This window comes from Thermobia domestica, chromosome 4, assembly GCF_964235325.1.
Source record: "Thermobia domestica chromosome 4, izTheDome1.hap1.1, whole genome shotgun sequence".
In the NCBI taxonomy this organism is placed as follows: domain Eukaryota; kingdom Metazoa; phylum Arthropoda; class Insecta; order Zygentoma; family Lepismatidae; genus Thermobia; species Thermobia domestica.
The window spans coordinates 317,413,365-317,429,541 of NC_137457.1; the positions used below are offsets into that span (position 1 = coordinate 317,413,365).

The following is a 16,177-nucleotide window of genomic DNA, read 5'->3' on the forward strand; positions in this document are numbered from 1 at the left end:
ATTCTCAATTTAGTATTAAGAGCGCAGTTTGAAATTTATCTACGCGTGAGCACTTCTCACTTGTGACATGATTGTTAGTTTTTTGATTTTCACTCTCTGAAGAAATTTAAAAAGGACCTCCACGGAACTTTATAAAAATTTTAAGAGTAATATGTAATCTGGATACAGCAAGTGGTATGGCCTCCAGTTGAATATAATAAATGAAAACGAACAGACGGAGACCTATGCCAAGATATATTTTTCTATTTCTATATTTAGGCCATCGGAAGGTCTAAGTTCGTCAAATTTTGAATTCAATTTTATTATAACTATTATACTTTCTCCTCCCTAATCGTCCCTCCAAAAAATAAAAAAAAACAACTAACTTGTGACCGTCTCCACTACTAACAACACAACAACAATAAAACACCTAGTACAAAATACAAAAGTAATTAACTTGTGACCACCTTTAGTATAAGTAACACAGGTAAACAATGAAAGACTTCATACAAAATACAAAAGTAACAAACTTATAACCATCTTTAATACGAATAATACAATTTTACAGTCTTACACTTCATATAAAATACAAAAATAATTAAAATATGAACATGTTGGAAACCAACAATATAATTTTACAATAAAACACATAATATAAAATGCACCTTTATACGATGAAATTGAAATAAAGCCAGGAATCAGAAACAATAAAAACACATTACATGATATAGTAATTCAAAATCTGCAAAGTACTAAAACATCTATTTTTTGATTCGTTTAGAGAAATATTTACACCATTGAGTAAACCATTTACTATGACTTCAGATTTCATTCAGATTTCACCAGTGATGCCCCCTCCTTCCATAATATCCTAGGAGAAAAATTGCATAATATGTTATTTATAATCTTATTGTTATGAGCAAATAGGACACTCTTTAAATTCTAACTTAACCATTTAGTGTATGAAGTTCGCAAGAAATAAGTTTGAGTAGAATTTATTATTTTAGGCTAGGTTTGTAACACTTTAAACATTAGCAACGGATTCTATTTGAGATTTTGATTGTAACGAATGAGAAACGCCGACAACCAAAAATCGGGTCAAATGCACAGGAACATTTGGAGTAATATAGTTTCCAATATTTTTCTAATAAGAAAATAGCTTATTCTTCACACAAAATTAAGACTAGGTTACCTTTGTATTAATTTTTAGTTGTTGATTGCAAATTGACATTACTTTACCAGTTACGTATCACAAATGATATGGATCTTTCAATCACAATGTTATTGCTTAAAGCACTTGCGCTGTAAAAACAAATTGCCATCCTTTCAAGACAAATAACACCGTTTCAAGACTTGTTATCGAATTCTGGGACAATATTCTGTCCGTAAAAGTTGTGAATGTGTAGTTTTAATGAGTTATAGGCAGTAAACTTATTTAATGTGCTACTATTCCCGTTGTAAGAAGGCCAAACAAGAATATTAAATACTATACGATAGGAAGTAACGAAATTATAACGATTAAGACTAGAATATTTTCAAGTCACAGATCACTCAAGATCACACTACACTGCACTTTATTTACTTCTAAAAATGTATTTCATACATTTGGGACAAAAAAACTCATAATTTTAATTATTCAATTACTTACCAAACGTTCTCAATTTACATCGTAACTATGGACTGGATGTTTAGGCACAAAAGGATATAGGAAATATTCAGGAAAATAGGTACTTATAATTGCTTAAAATGGAGAAAAATATAGATCATCGTAACTACAGACCGTATGAATAGTAAGCCATCCTTCCAGACAAATCGATGTGATGGTTATTGAAAGTAACGTGACTATATCATTACTCACGACCGTATTAAATAACCGCATAGATCAATAACCTCTTGATTTTGGTAGCGGTATGTATTCTCACCAAGCAAAATTTGGGAGGCATGTATTGGCCAACCCTTTTAACCTTGAGAACTTCCGGGTACTAAAGACTTCGAAGGGTTTTCTGTGTTATGAATACAGTGTGGCGTAGGGAAACGGTTGCCAATTAGTACTCATACAGCGTTGGAGTGATGCGGAACGTGCTACAGCTGTAAGAGCTTTTTACAAACAAGGTGATAGTTTAACTGTTGTGCAAAGCGTATTTAGTATTTGTACAGCATTAAAAGTTATGATGATGTTACAAACGTGTTCCATCTGTTCATGCAATTACAACGTGGATGCGTAATCTTGAAGAAACTGGTTCAACCTTGAAAACGAAGCTACCAGCTGACGTACTTCTGTGATCTCCTACGATCAGAGGAATAAATAGGTCAATAAACAGCACTTGTGAATATGGTTATAATGTGCTAAACGCAATATCCCGTTAACAAATACTCAGAGAGCAAAATAGACGTTTCACAAGAACACAATCAGCTACCACGTTCAAAGAACATGTTCATTGTTCAAGAAGAGAAATAACTTTTTTGTACAAGAAAAAATTGTATTGCGATTATTCGCATCTATTGTAGCAGGAGTGTTTTTCAGTTTACTATTCAAGCATTAATCACCACAAAACATTGCAATTGATATATTCAAGGATAGCCGTATTAAACAAGCAATATTAGAGGGTATTTGACAGATATAACATAAAAATGAAGAATTATTTAACAATTAACTCTTTTAGGATTTCCACTTTATGAGATAAATTTTAGATTTTCACTCAATCATCTACTACTTCCTTACCATTTACCGTAGAATCATGCTTCACACCTCGATTCTCTCAGGATGGAGCATACTTCCCAATGGTATCACTGGTTTGTTCATATTATACACCAGAAACAGGAAGATCGGGAAAAACAGGAAGATTTTCCCCCAAAAAATCGAAAATTTGGCTCTCCTCTAGCCCGCGCCTGGGTTCAAGTTAGAGATCTTCATTTTAAAAATAATACGTTCTTATATACATTATACGTCTGCAAAGTTTCAATCTTGTATCTTGAAAAGTATATATGTAATAATATTTCAAAAATATACTGAGTCATTACTATTTTTCCTAGGATCATGGATCAAACGCCATTTTCTTCAGCACAACGAGCCTTTTCGAACGACAAAACTCACAAGTCCATATCATAAGATTTTTTAAAAAACACACCGCATCGGAATACTTGCGCCCCTCGGGCCCAGCCCTAGTTTTGCGTAGGGACCTCAAGAAAATTGAGAAATACCTCAAGTTATACACAATCCATATGCAAAGTTTCAATCTGATATCTTGAAAACTAAAGACGTGAAGAATTTTTGAAATTTACCTTACGAAAAAAAAAATTCATGTCCCTCCGCCGCCAAGTTGATCATCAGGTTCAAAATGCATCCGAGGTGTTCTTTGGTCCATTCTTGGCTTCATCAATTAGAAAGAGCCTGGTTAAACAAGCAATAGTTCTAAGTTAGTTTAGTTAGTTAGTTTAGTTATAGAACCTAAATAAGCGGTGAAAGACGATACTACGCCATGGTAACAAAAGTTACCAAAGATCCTAAAAGAGTTAGCACAAGATTGTGTAATGACATGTGGTAGTAACAAACAGTATACCAATTGAGGTGACTCAAGACAGAAAACAAACATTTCTTTGAGGTTTGGAATTGTTTTGTAATTATCTCGCAACATCAAACATACCTCAAAAATTAATTCGTAATTCAGAGACTTACGACAATTTGAATCATTATATATCAACATCTAAACCAGTAGCACCACCATCTCCAGAGTTGTTTCTTCAGGGGTTGAAGATGAAAAAATATTTAGGAAGCGCGACAAAGAAGAGGGCCTTTCAGTTCTTAGTATTCAACATAAAAGCCATGAAGAAAACGTAAAAAAATAAAAGCTCCTTGGGTGTCGACGCTTTAATCGATGAATAAGAGAGTATATGGGAAAATGGCGCAGAAAGGAGTATCTCGTCCAATGGAAAGATTATCCTTCATCCTTTAATTCGTGTTTACTATCGTTATCGTTAACGAAGAAGAAGAAGAATGGATCATGATCAAGAGTTTTATATCATTCTTCCTAGTAAAAATTTCATTAAGTGTTTTCGAGAATATACATTGACTTCACACAATAAGAAATTGGAATGCCATGTTCAGTTCCTTCAGAAATTGGATGTCGTTTCAGTGGGAACTCATTACTCACAATCTATGTTGAACATCAATAGTGAAAATAATGAAATATCAAAAGCTGGCAGAGAGTATAGATCTATACAAAATTATGAGGATTCTCACACGTTAATACGAGGATCATGGGTTAGGAAAATTCTGAAATTTGAAGCAAAAAAGAGACCTAAAGACGTGCAGAGAGGACAATATACGAGGACAGACGTAGTCTCGGCACCAGAAATGAATACGTGTTGTGGCATCATTGAATTCACCATGGTTGGGCATACAGTGCTACCATTCCTACGTTTTGTTAACATAGGTCTTATGAATCATACATTTGGAAGCCATACTGTATTTCAGACCACACCTTATTCTGAGGATCTAACTACATTTTACTAGTAATGCAAATAAATTTCAAGGAGCGCTAGAACAATGGATATACCGTTTGCTTTGGACCTATGCCTGATTCTTCTAGTAGTGATTGTCACTTTTGAAATGTACGGATACGGAATTATCGGACTAGATGTGTAACTCCAGGATAATTTCGCAGTGTTAGGAAACTGCGTTACCTACGCCCCACCTTTCATCACTACTAGAAATCGATTTCCAGCATAACATTATCCCAGTTTTCTAAATATCAAGTTATTCACGGAAGATAAATCGTTTCATTATATGGCAGTTAATTATAGGCTTTAAGAGAAGTGCAACGTTTGCCTAAGTATCCCATTGTACGAATAATAACTGAAGCAAATTGCTATCTAGAAGCTAGAGTATAGTAAGCACCATGTCTCCAAAAATGCATCCGTTTTGAGAAGGCTAGATAGTTTCATTTTCGGAAGTGAGCTTTAACTATACTCGAATTGAAAACAGTGCAACTGCAAACGTTTTCATTTTCTGATAAGAGAATGTACTCAGTAATCCATCGTAATGTATAATTATCCTCGAAGGACATAACGCGCAGGCAAGAAGCTTAGAAGAAACAACTAGCCTCGAAACGTTATTGCTAAGTACGGTAATATGTGACCAGAGAGAATTCACATCCCTAATGGGATATAAGAAATAACCAATGTCCCCGTATCCACTATCAGTTGCCTGATAGGCATAAACTACCGTTCATTGGATCATCCTAGAGGAGGAGGATCATCCTAGAGGGGGTCCTAATGACGCACAAAGGCCAAATCTTGTGCTCTAATATCCAAGCAAATCACCCAGCGTAGAGTGCAGGTAAACGTCTGTATGAGCGTTACCTCACGAGTGATTATCGATGTTCAATTATTATCCTAGATGAAGCGTAGATGTCTTTGATCAGATCATAGCAGATGCCTGGGATTTATCGTTTGCAAAGAAGAACGCACAATGGATGCGCACGTGCAGGGAAAGTTCTACTAAACGATTAATGGTAATGGCAAGTTTCTGCACTAAGGAAATCTTCCTATACACAAAGTGACATCAAATGTAAATGTAAATCCTGCTTACTCTGTGTTACGTGTGATGATTTATCACACTATATATACAAGTAAAAAAAGTTAATATGAACATTGTTATCCTAGAAGGTTATGCTATGAGTTCCTGAACCATAGGGTACTCGAGCGCCTCTAGTGGAAATTTCTGAACCACATACGTTCGAATGAGCTGCCGGTAGCCTGAGCAGCCATTCGAAACGATATGTCGAACTGGGCAAGGTTAATCTCTACTTGAATTGTGAATTTATAACGGTCTTCGTGGAAGTTGTATAGTTTGAAAAATTATAGTGTTCGAAATGGAGAATATTGTGAATTTGATAATAGTTATAAAAATATCAACATATTTATTTGTGAGAGTATTCGAAATATCTATATTTGGTGTGAATTTATATTCGGGTTATAAGAGGCGTATCGAAACTCCTCCCGAAGGTGAACGAAGGTTGATTTATACTTAATTAATTGGGTGAGTGTTTTTTTTATTATTATTATCAAATATTCTCTTTATAATGTTATATTTCCTACTGATAAAATATAGAATTCTTATTGGATTAATAAAATTTAGGTCATATTTATTAGATTCATTAACGAAAGCTGTATTAAGGGGTACTTTTTGTTGTTAAGAATCATAGTACCATTCAACTTAGCTTTAAAAAGCAAATTAAATTTTGATAAATATTCTAAATTTTCAATATAGCTTTAAATTTGTTATATTTTGTTGAAAATATTTCTGTATTGCATATTTATTTTTCCACAAATTTTGTTATAAAATTTATCAAGTTAGAAAATCAGTTATTTTCAATTATCCATATTACCTAGTTTTCACAATTTTAATTTGCAGGATAACAGCTGTTTTTTTGGAAGTATTTGAGCTAGTTCTAGTAAAAAATTTAACTATAAATTTAGAATGAAACCCGATAAGTATTTCACGGAAATATTCAATTGCTTACTTACAATTATATCCATTATTCATTGAAATAACGAATCCCGCAAACCGATAATTGTCCCGTTTTTTCTTAACCAACGGCCCAGGACGGAGCACTTAGAGGCACGTTATATCTGTTGGGCACGTCTTAGACTGCATACACCACCAACATGTCTCAGCTTTATATAGCAATGAAACTGCTGAAGTCCATATCCACCAAACCAATCTACCAGTCACACCTAGTCTTACGCGGAACAAAAGGCTGATATCAAGACATCTAAATACGTCCCTATTAAATTGCCAGATGCATCATTCTCATGCACTTTTGTATCTTTTGTACATTTAAAGTAGGGATGGCCACATTTTTTCGAAAACGAAAAACGAAAAAATTTTCGGAAAACGAAAAACGAAAAATTTTTCGGAAAACGAAAAACGAAAAATTTTTCGAAACGAAAAACGAAAAATTTTTTGAAAACGAAAAACGAAAAATTTTTTGAAAACGAAAAACGAATAATTTTTCGAAAAAACGAATTTTTTCGAAAAATCGAAAAACGAAAAAACGAAAAATGAAATTTCCGAAAATCGAAAAACAGCTTTTTCGAAACAGACCATCTCTAATTTAAAGGAATATTCAAAAATTCCAGGCTGAAACACCTGAGAAAGTCTGGAGGGAATTCAAGAATGAGTCGCCTAAACTGGAACTGAATCAGGATATGATCAATACAATCCTTTTCCAATGAAAGCTCGTATGTCATGGAATTATTCATTACCAGGAGAGTCATACTCAATATGATGAGTGGTAGAAAGTGGATTTTGCAATCTAGGACAAGCATAGCAATTCACTGCTATAAGGATGAAACGACCTTCTGTATTCACTATTTATAACTTCTATTTGTGTCGTAAGAAACATTACAAATTGAGAGAGACTTAAACGGGAGTCTTTTACTTAGTACAGGAGTACATGATTTCATTCTATAGGAGAAGTTGTTTACGCTCAATTGTCATTATCTTTCCCTCAAGGTAGAAATCATTGTAAGCACATACTAATCGACAAAATTGGGCAGTTACTGGTTCTGATTTACACTAATAAAAGGCGGGATAATAACTTGACAGCTTTGGTTTTCTTCCTTGCGTAGTGAACATGTTGCATTCTTAAAATCCTTTGCATTAGTTATAAAATCAATAATAAATAAAGACCAAGTTTAGCTTCAAGAAACTGTGAACATTATTTATTATTATTATTAATGCTCTAAGACTATAATGGAAAAAACAATATATTGATCGTTTTCTCTTTCAATTCGCTCAACTATACAGCAAATAGTGGTCCCCTACTAGCTTTCTTTCCTTCTTATTTTCCATCTTGAACCTCGCATATATACTAACTCCAACTTTGTTTTTTTTTTCATCAGATCTTCAATCCATCCAATCAGATCTCTACATCTTGTACTCGTCTACTCATCGTCCAGACACTAATTGTGCCGACTATTACCCTCAAATGGAGTAGTCTTTTGAAACGAGCACATCCTTGAATCAGTAATCCTGGAGTATTTCTCATAAAAGTTGGGCGAAGCCCTCCTCTACGTGTTGCCTAATGGGTAAGTCCTAGCATTTGCCGAAATCCTATTTCCAGGCACATTATGATGGGCTTGACATATCTTTTACTACAGCATCCCCTTATGATGTCAACCATGCTTATATTATTGGGTTTGGAACCGTTCCAAATATAATGTTCAGACAATTACACTATCTTATGATGAATCTAATGAATTGTTTCAGTTTCGTTACAGGTGCTGAACAACTGATCAGCCATGAAGAACAGCACAGTGACAGAGTACATTCGCACGAGCAGTTGTGCTTTGACAGAATCGGCTACAAGAGAAGTATGGAATAGATACTTCAAACAAATTTTCCATCAAGCAATTGTACGACAAGTTGCAACAGACAGGTAATGTACTGGATGCAATTATAAGCAGTAGGCAAATGCTATTAACAAGGAAACAGAAAAAGTCACTTCCAGCACTTAATGTGGAAAATGTTAATAATAATAATAATAATGTTTCCTTTAAATTTGCATAACTTTGTGATTCCCTGTATTTTTACATATGTATATGTGAAGATTAGGTGTCATAGATGTATGTCAAATGATTTAGAGTGCCGTGAGGAACAGTAAGAACTTCCTTAAACAAAGATAAGATACTGAGCTAAGCTACTACACTTAGGAATGGTGATTACCAGTAATTGAACCCCCAGGGTACAAGAAAAAAAAACTAAATTTGACCTCTTCTGAAATATTAATTAAAATTGTGTTGTCTAAGAAAAACTACCTTGAATTTTTTAATATATACATACATATATATATATATATGCACAATAACTTACCATGATGATGATGACCATAATGACCATAAGAACCATGATGACCATAATAATCATGATGATGATGATCCATGCTACGAGAAGCTATATAAAGAAGAGCAAGATCACGATCACGTTCGCGATCACGATCAATAGATCTTTTACGATCAGCATAGTAAACTCCAGGGGGAGGTGCAACATACACCGTTGAAGGAGGTACTTGTTGCACTATTGTAGGAGGTGCTTGTTGCACTATTGTAGGAGCTGCTTGTTGCACCGGTCTAGGAGTAGTTTGTTGCACCGTTGGAGTACTTTCATGACTACAGCCAGTTTCATAATAATTATAATCCTATGGGGAAAAACAGAAAATACACAAAGGCATTACATTTGCACATTGCATACAGAATGATATTTAAAAAAAGTTGAATGAGAGAATCATCTTAAATGTTATTTCTTACAGTAAACGTGCCTACAGAAGCAAGTACGATGTCCTTGCATCTTAATAATTCAATGGAGAAAATCTCAAATTTTCTACTTATATACAGACTAAATAGATTGACAACGTAATTTGAATAGCTACGTAAAACCCATAAATATTTATTTAGTGTTATACTATAGGTGAAATCAGCTTATGGATCAGAGCCTCTAGTTTTGCACTAAATCTCATATAGCCCAGATGAATAATACTGAATAACTATCTGCATTGTTTACATATTTTATAGAATTATCATGTATATCCCAATAGCGCAAACAGTGGTGCTATTTAGCCGTTTCGCACTGGTTCGCTAGAACCGGTTGTTAAAATATTTTCAATTCGCACAACCGTATGTTATACTCAGACATAACAGCAAAGGAGTTGTTCCAAAAGTGCCCAATTTTCCCATTTGTGTGGGAAGAGGTCGTGGCCTAAGATCTTCACATGTAAACAATGGTGGCCATAGCTCAGCGGGAACATGGCCAAACATGAGTCAACAATGCAATGGAAATGCCCATAAAGCGCGTATGTTTTAGACATTTTTTGTATATCGCCCAAAAGAGGGGGCACGCTTTATTGATGTTTCATGGAAGTGAAACTACACATAGAGCTCTACAAGCATTGTAAATTTCGTCCCACTCGAGCCTGTGCGACATCGAAATAAATCGGGTCAAAATCAGGGGACGTACCATCTCCGATGCTCAGACTGGCTTGATATGAGGCTAACCTCTCCGAAGAGAATGCCGTAACCGTGTATCGTATTTCCTCTGAATGGCATTACTATAGATAAAATAAGTGGAATTTAATGGCAGTTGGGATTTCACACATTCTGCACCATATCTATAAAAATGGTATTGAAGGGTACAAAATAATTGATGCGTTACCTGAGCTGAACTTTACTTCCAGTACCACTCAGACATTTGGGTGATTGTTATGAAGAATGCAAAGTATTATACATAACTATGAAACAGGTTACAATTGTCGTTTTCCTAATCCTCTGACAGAAATGGTTCAACGTTATCGCTCAAGAGCCTAGATATATCTTCTTGTGAATAAAATAAATCATCCAAGAATGCAGATGACTTCGGACGTGGTGCGATTGGTTCGCCTATTCCTAAGTACCAAATAATGAGCATGATATGTACACAGCATCCAATTGCCCGTGCTCCATTTGCACATTTTACTGTGCCATGAGTGGATATGTGCACAGACAAGGTAAGGTGTTTGTCTCATATCAAGCCAATCTGGCATCGGAGATGGTACGTCCGCTGATTTTGACCCGATTTATTTCCTTGTTCTGCAGGCTCGACTGCGATGAAACTCATAGTTTTTGTAGAGCTCAATGTGTAGTCTCACTTCCATTAAACCTCAACGGAGCGCGCTCCCTCTTTTGAGCGATATACAAAATATATTTCTACTGTAAAACATGCGCTCCTTCTGGTATTTCCATTGTATTGCTGACCTCTTTTTTCGCTATGTTCGCACTGAGCTATGGCTACCTTGTTTATGAAAGTCTTAGGCCATGACCTTTACCCACACCGAATTGTATGCGCGCAACACAAACAGGAAAATTGGCCATTTTTGGAACAGCTCCTTCTAGACTCTCATGAGCAAGAACAGTAAATTTGAGCAAAAGCAGTAATTTTTGTTCTTTTGAAATTCTTGCAGGTACAGGGTTCAATATATGGTCTCCTAGAACAAGGTATATGCGTTCATTTGTTAATCTCAAAAACTCAGATATCAAGAATCAGAACTGGCATCACATGAGTGTAGTGGTGAGTGCTATTTACCTAGGTATATTTGAAACTCACACATACCATTATCAATAATTGTCGATCTAATAATTCTAGATATCAATCCGTCTTGGATACATTAGTTTCCAAGATATTCGCAGTACTACCTAATTTTGTCACACCACCTTGCATTAGGATGCTGTGCATTTCTTTCTCTATTTGTCACTTGCGGTATCCAGCAAAAAATTTGCTTTTTTCTACCTACCAGGGATGTACTTGAACCTGAACCCATAAAGTGGAGGTGATGTATATATTTCCCGACAGCTTGCGTTAAGGTAAGATCAAAAAGGGTTACCAAAATTGGAGAGGTCTCATGCATTCCGATTAGGGGCAGCACTTTACTCATTTTTATTAAAATCTTTAAGCGTGTCCATAACGTCCGTTGCAACCTCGAAAAATCTAAGACAGTGAGACAAATATGAAAACAGAGAAACATGTCTTTCATCATTTCAAAAGTGCAACGTATCAAAGTAAAACATATTGTCCCAGGGTGAACCTCAGTGTCCCAGACAGGGTCCAACTCAAAATTTTTAAATGCAAAGGGAGGTCAATTTGCATATCGTATGAAAGTTGATGTTTAAGGGTCTTCACTACAGCGAAATTAAACTACCGCTAATTTTAGAGGTTTTCTGTAATATCTTCAAAACAAATAAAAATGTTCGAAAAGGAGAAACGTAGTGAACTAGACAATACGATTTTTCATCGGATACCGTTATCACAACTCATCTGTCTACTTTCGATTTGCAACTGTAGATAGATTTAGCATTTTTTGTGGGTTTTGTAAATAGCGGCATACCAAAAGTAGATAGGTGAATTGTGGTAAAGGTATCACATGTAAAATCAGATTGTCTAGTTCACTACCTTTCTGTATTACGAAAATTTTTATTTGTTTTGAAGATATTACAGAAAACCTCTAAAACTAGTGGTAGCTTATTTTCGCAGTAATGAAGACCCTTAAATGAAAGAAGTAAATCAAGTCTCGACTCTCTACGACAAGCCTGTGCAAAATAGCGGTGGGTCAAATTCTATGTCCAGTCGTATGAATCTGAAACGGTGGGATAGGTGTAAAAACAAAAATACGAATATGTCATTATTTCAAAAGTATAATGATTCAAAGTAAAAAATGTTTCAGGGTCCCAGACTGATGTGAGTCCAACTTAAAATGTTGAAATGGGAAAGGGATACAAGTTGAGTACTGTATGAAAGGTGATGTTACGTGAAAGAAGAAGAAACATAATGCAGTAGTTATCAACCAAATAATGTGAAAACATTTCATGACTGGCTACAAGCGGGAAATTTTGCAGGATAAAAGTACACTTATAGGAAGTCTGAAAAACACCGAGACACAAGCTGGTAGTATGGTCACAGTCAGGTCACAAACATGGCCGGCCATATTAAACTTTAAACTGCCATAACTCGGAAACTATTAATCCTATGGACTTGATTCATGCACCGTTGAAACCGCAATTAGAAACTCTACAAATCATTATATCAAAGTCATATTTGTAAAATAATATCTTCATGGAAAAATTTTAATATTTTCATTTTTTCCATCTTTTATAGTTCACATCTTTGTATTTCAATACACAACCGGGCCACATTGATGGAAGCACTAAGTACATTTATTACAGCTTATAAAGCAGTCTTTCTACTAAGACCAAATAGACTCTGACTTTATTACTTCCTGACATATTCAATTTTTAGAAGATATTTGACATAAAAGTAAGGTAAAAGCCCTGAATGTGTAGAAATTTCAAATATTTCAAATGTGCATAATGCAGACACTATTGATCCGACATATTTGATCCATGCACCGTTGGATCCGGAATCACAAGTACTACAAATCATTATACGAGACTCATATTCGTAAAATAATATCTTGATTGAGAAATTTAAATATATTTTTTGCATCAATTTAAGTGCTTTTTTTTTCATTTTAACACACAACGGACGAACAAATCAGAACATCTGAGAAATCTTCAGTTGCTGTTTGACAACAAATCTTCATGTTTTTGATGACCGTAGTTCCAGCATGTGTACCACGGCTCCTGCATCAAGCATTACTTCAGTTGCCTTGGGTAGGTCATTAGTGAGGGTGTCGGTTGGAGATGCTTTCTTTTTCATACATTCGAAGGTATTTGATTTGCTGGATGGTTTTCTTAATAAACCATTCCTACCAAACACTGGTCGCCAGCTCTAAATTTCTAGTCACCAATGGAGATCTGGCGACCGGAAATTTTGCGCTCTGCTCTTGTACATCTGACAAGTGTTTTGAGTACCGTAAATCTAACACATCGGTGTTCTCTCTGTTCTGTATCCTACCTGTCTTATCAATTACATCAGACTCCTGTACTTAGTCATAAATAATACTTGCGATTTCTGGGCCAGCCACCATCCATTTCAGAAGGGAAGAAGGTTTATCGAACATATCTACACTACCACTATCTGTTTTCCCGATTTTATTTTTTGCTCATGTAGATAATCATCTGCGATATTGGAAAAAGCTCTCTCACATTTTTTATTTCGGAAATGATCTCTCTCAAACTCAGAGTACACTCGGGGATGTCTCGTTGGTGATTCAAGAGGATTCTGTACGAATACTGGAATCCAGCTGGCATAGTGAACATGGTCATAGGCAAAGAACCACGGACAAACCTAAAGAAGAGTGTCAAGGAATAGGATTGAAATTTGCCAGCCGTACACTCTTCACAAACTGAAGCAGCAATATTTCAAGTTCTATTGTTGCATTTCAAAACACGAACTGTGACGAATCGCCTATTCTCTTCTTAACGCCATTCATCAAATGCAATATCTTGATCATTAGAGGCTTCACAGTAACTACTATACGCTTATCGCTGAAGAACATACAGAATAGCTGCTGACACTTGATGACCATATTTAGTTATTTTAACATGAGAGTCTTTCGGGAGAGATTCGGCCCTTTCTGATGTAGAGACATCAGCCTTGAGTAATATCTTATCACAATCCGATCCTTCTAATTAAGTCCCAATCGTACTGATGATAACCATTTCAATACGAATCCCTGTTATCATTGTCATCGTCTCCACACTTCTCTAGATATTTCCATTGCACTTGTTTCATCAGGGCATACACTGGTTGATTACCTGTTATAACTGGTGTCTGGTGGGATTAAGATGTGAAACTACTGATGAAACAAATATCCATGGCATGTCGAACCATCGTTGGAGAATGAAAGGTAATAATGCATGTTGGGATTTTGGCATACTTTGGGTCACATCCTTTGGAGTGGTAGGCTGCCCATGATATTATCGTTTCATCAGAAGATTCAGTTTCATTTGTAATTGCTGTGTACACAGAATCAAACCAGTCTGTTGCTGCATTTATAGGACTCGAAGAAGTTGGGTAAATAGGGTTAACTGTTGACATATGTGGATCACATATGAAAGTAGGAACTGCAGAAACTGTGGTGTTTGAGACTAGAAGCCTTTTCTTTATTTTCGTGTCCATCTTCTCTGACCGTGAAAACTGTAGTATGAGGATTGTAGGTTAGCATGTAGCACGGAAAGGTGTTGAATAATTGAAATGCTAATACCGTGGAAACTCTCTGTTGCTGTTGAAGATGAAGGGTTGTGGTCAACATTGTCTATAGCAGCAGTAGTGAAGACATCAGTGAGGAGATTTGGAGGACACACAACTTCATAGTTTTTAAATTATTCACACACACTATTAGTTGCTGTTGCAGAAACCTTCTGTACTCTGTCGTAGGAGACACAAATTCCATGTTCAGAAAGCAAATCTATAATGTCACGTTTTCTAATTCTGACATGGAGCATAAGACCTATGTACAAAGGGAGTGTTTCTTGTCCGATAGGGTGACGCTGTGATTTTATAAGATGGCGCCGTTTACGTTTAATGCTGTTAAAATAGAATCAACTGTGTTATTGACAAGGCAGCTGACTTTTGGCTAGTAACTGCCAACGAGAGATCCATCCAGTAACATCTGGACAAAGGACAACACTGAGGTTGGCATTGATGTAGCAGGAGTGAAATAGTTGATAAAGGAACCGTCAAATTCGGGGAAATTGTTAAACATATGGCAACGAAGGATATTTGCACCTCGAGCCAAACTTGCCATGATTCATAGAATTAAAAGAACAAACAACACGAATGGCATCTCCAACATTATCTTCAGGCTTTCCGAAGTGTTGGTAATTGAAGATTTCTTAGATATTCTGATTTGTACGTCGGTTGTGTGTTGAACTGCAAACATGTGAACTAAAACGGATGCAAGAAAAATATTCAAATTTCTCAATGAAGGTATTATTTAACGAATATGAGTCTGATCTAATTATTTGTAGTGGTTGTGATTTCCGATCTAACGGTGCGTGGATCGAGTATGTCGGATCAATAGTGTCTACATTATGCACATTTGAAACATTTGAAATTTCTACACATTCAGGGCTTTTACCTTATTTTTACGTCAAATATGCTCTAAAATGAATATGTCAGGAAATAATAAAGTATAATAACCTATTTGATCTTGTTAGAAAGACTGTTTTACAAGCTATAATAAATGTAATAGGTGTTACTATCAATGTGAACTCGTTGTCTATTGCAATACAAAAATATAAACTAAAAAGGATGCAGAAAATGAAAATATTCAAATTTCTTCATGAACATATTATTTTACGAATATGACTTTGATATAATGATTTATACCTTAGAGCTTGTAATTTCGGTTTCAACGGTGCATGAATCCAGTCTGTAGGACCAAAAGTTTCTGAGTTATAACAGTTTAAAGTTTCAGATTGTCGGCCATCTTTGTGACCTCACTGTGGCCATACGATGTCACTACCAGTTTGTGACCCGGTGTATTCAGACTTCCTATAAGTGTACTTTTATTCTGCAAAATTTCTTGCTTGTAACCAGTCACGAAATATTTTGGAACTATTGTACTGCACTAACAAGTCCCGACTCTTGATTATAAACCTGTGCGAAATGACGGTGGGTCAAAATATCAACACAAGGGTCATTGAAGAGTGTATGGCCACTCCTATTAATCTGCAACGAGGAGACAGGTGCAAAAACTAAATA

At 35.5% G+C, this 16,177-nt stretch overlaps 1 protein-coding gene across 7 annotated transcripts in view; it reads right to left on the reverse strand.

The window, feature by feature from the left end:
* Positions 1–509: 509 nt before the first annotated feature.
* Positions 510–16,177, reverse strand: part of LOC145683555 (phospholipid scramblase 2-like) — a 120,628-nt gene continuing 104,960 nt past the window's right edge. For 5 of the 7 annotated variants that reach the window (XM_081754900.1, XM_081754899.1, XM_081754902.1 and 2 more), the window contains 2 exons: positions 8,858–9,182; positions 512–850 (listed from right to left, as the gene is read on the reverse strand). In XM_081754900.1, coding sequence (XP_081611026.1) covers positions 819–850; positions 8,858–9,182 — 357 coding nt within the window. In that variant the 3' untranslated portion in view covers positions 512–818. Of the gene's footprint in view, positions 851–3,261; positions 3,371–8,857; positions 9,183–16,177 lie in introns of all 7 variants that reach the window. The other 2 variants (XR_014131148.1, XM_081754903.1) reach the window with 2 other exon arrangements.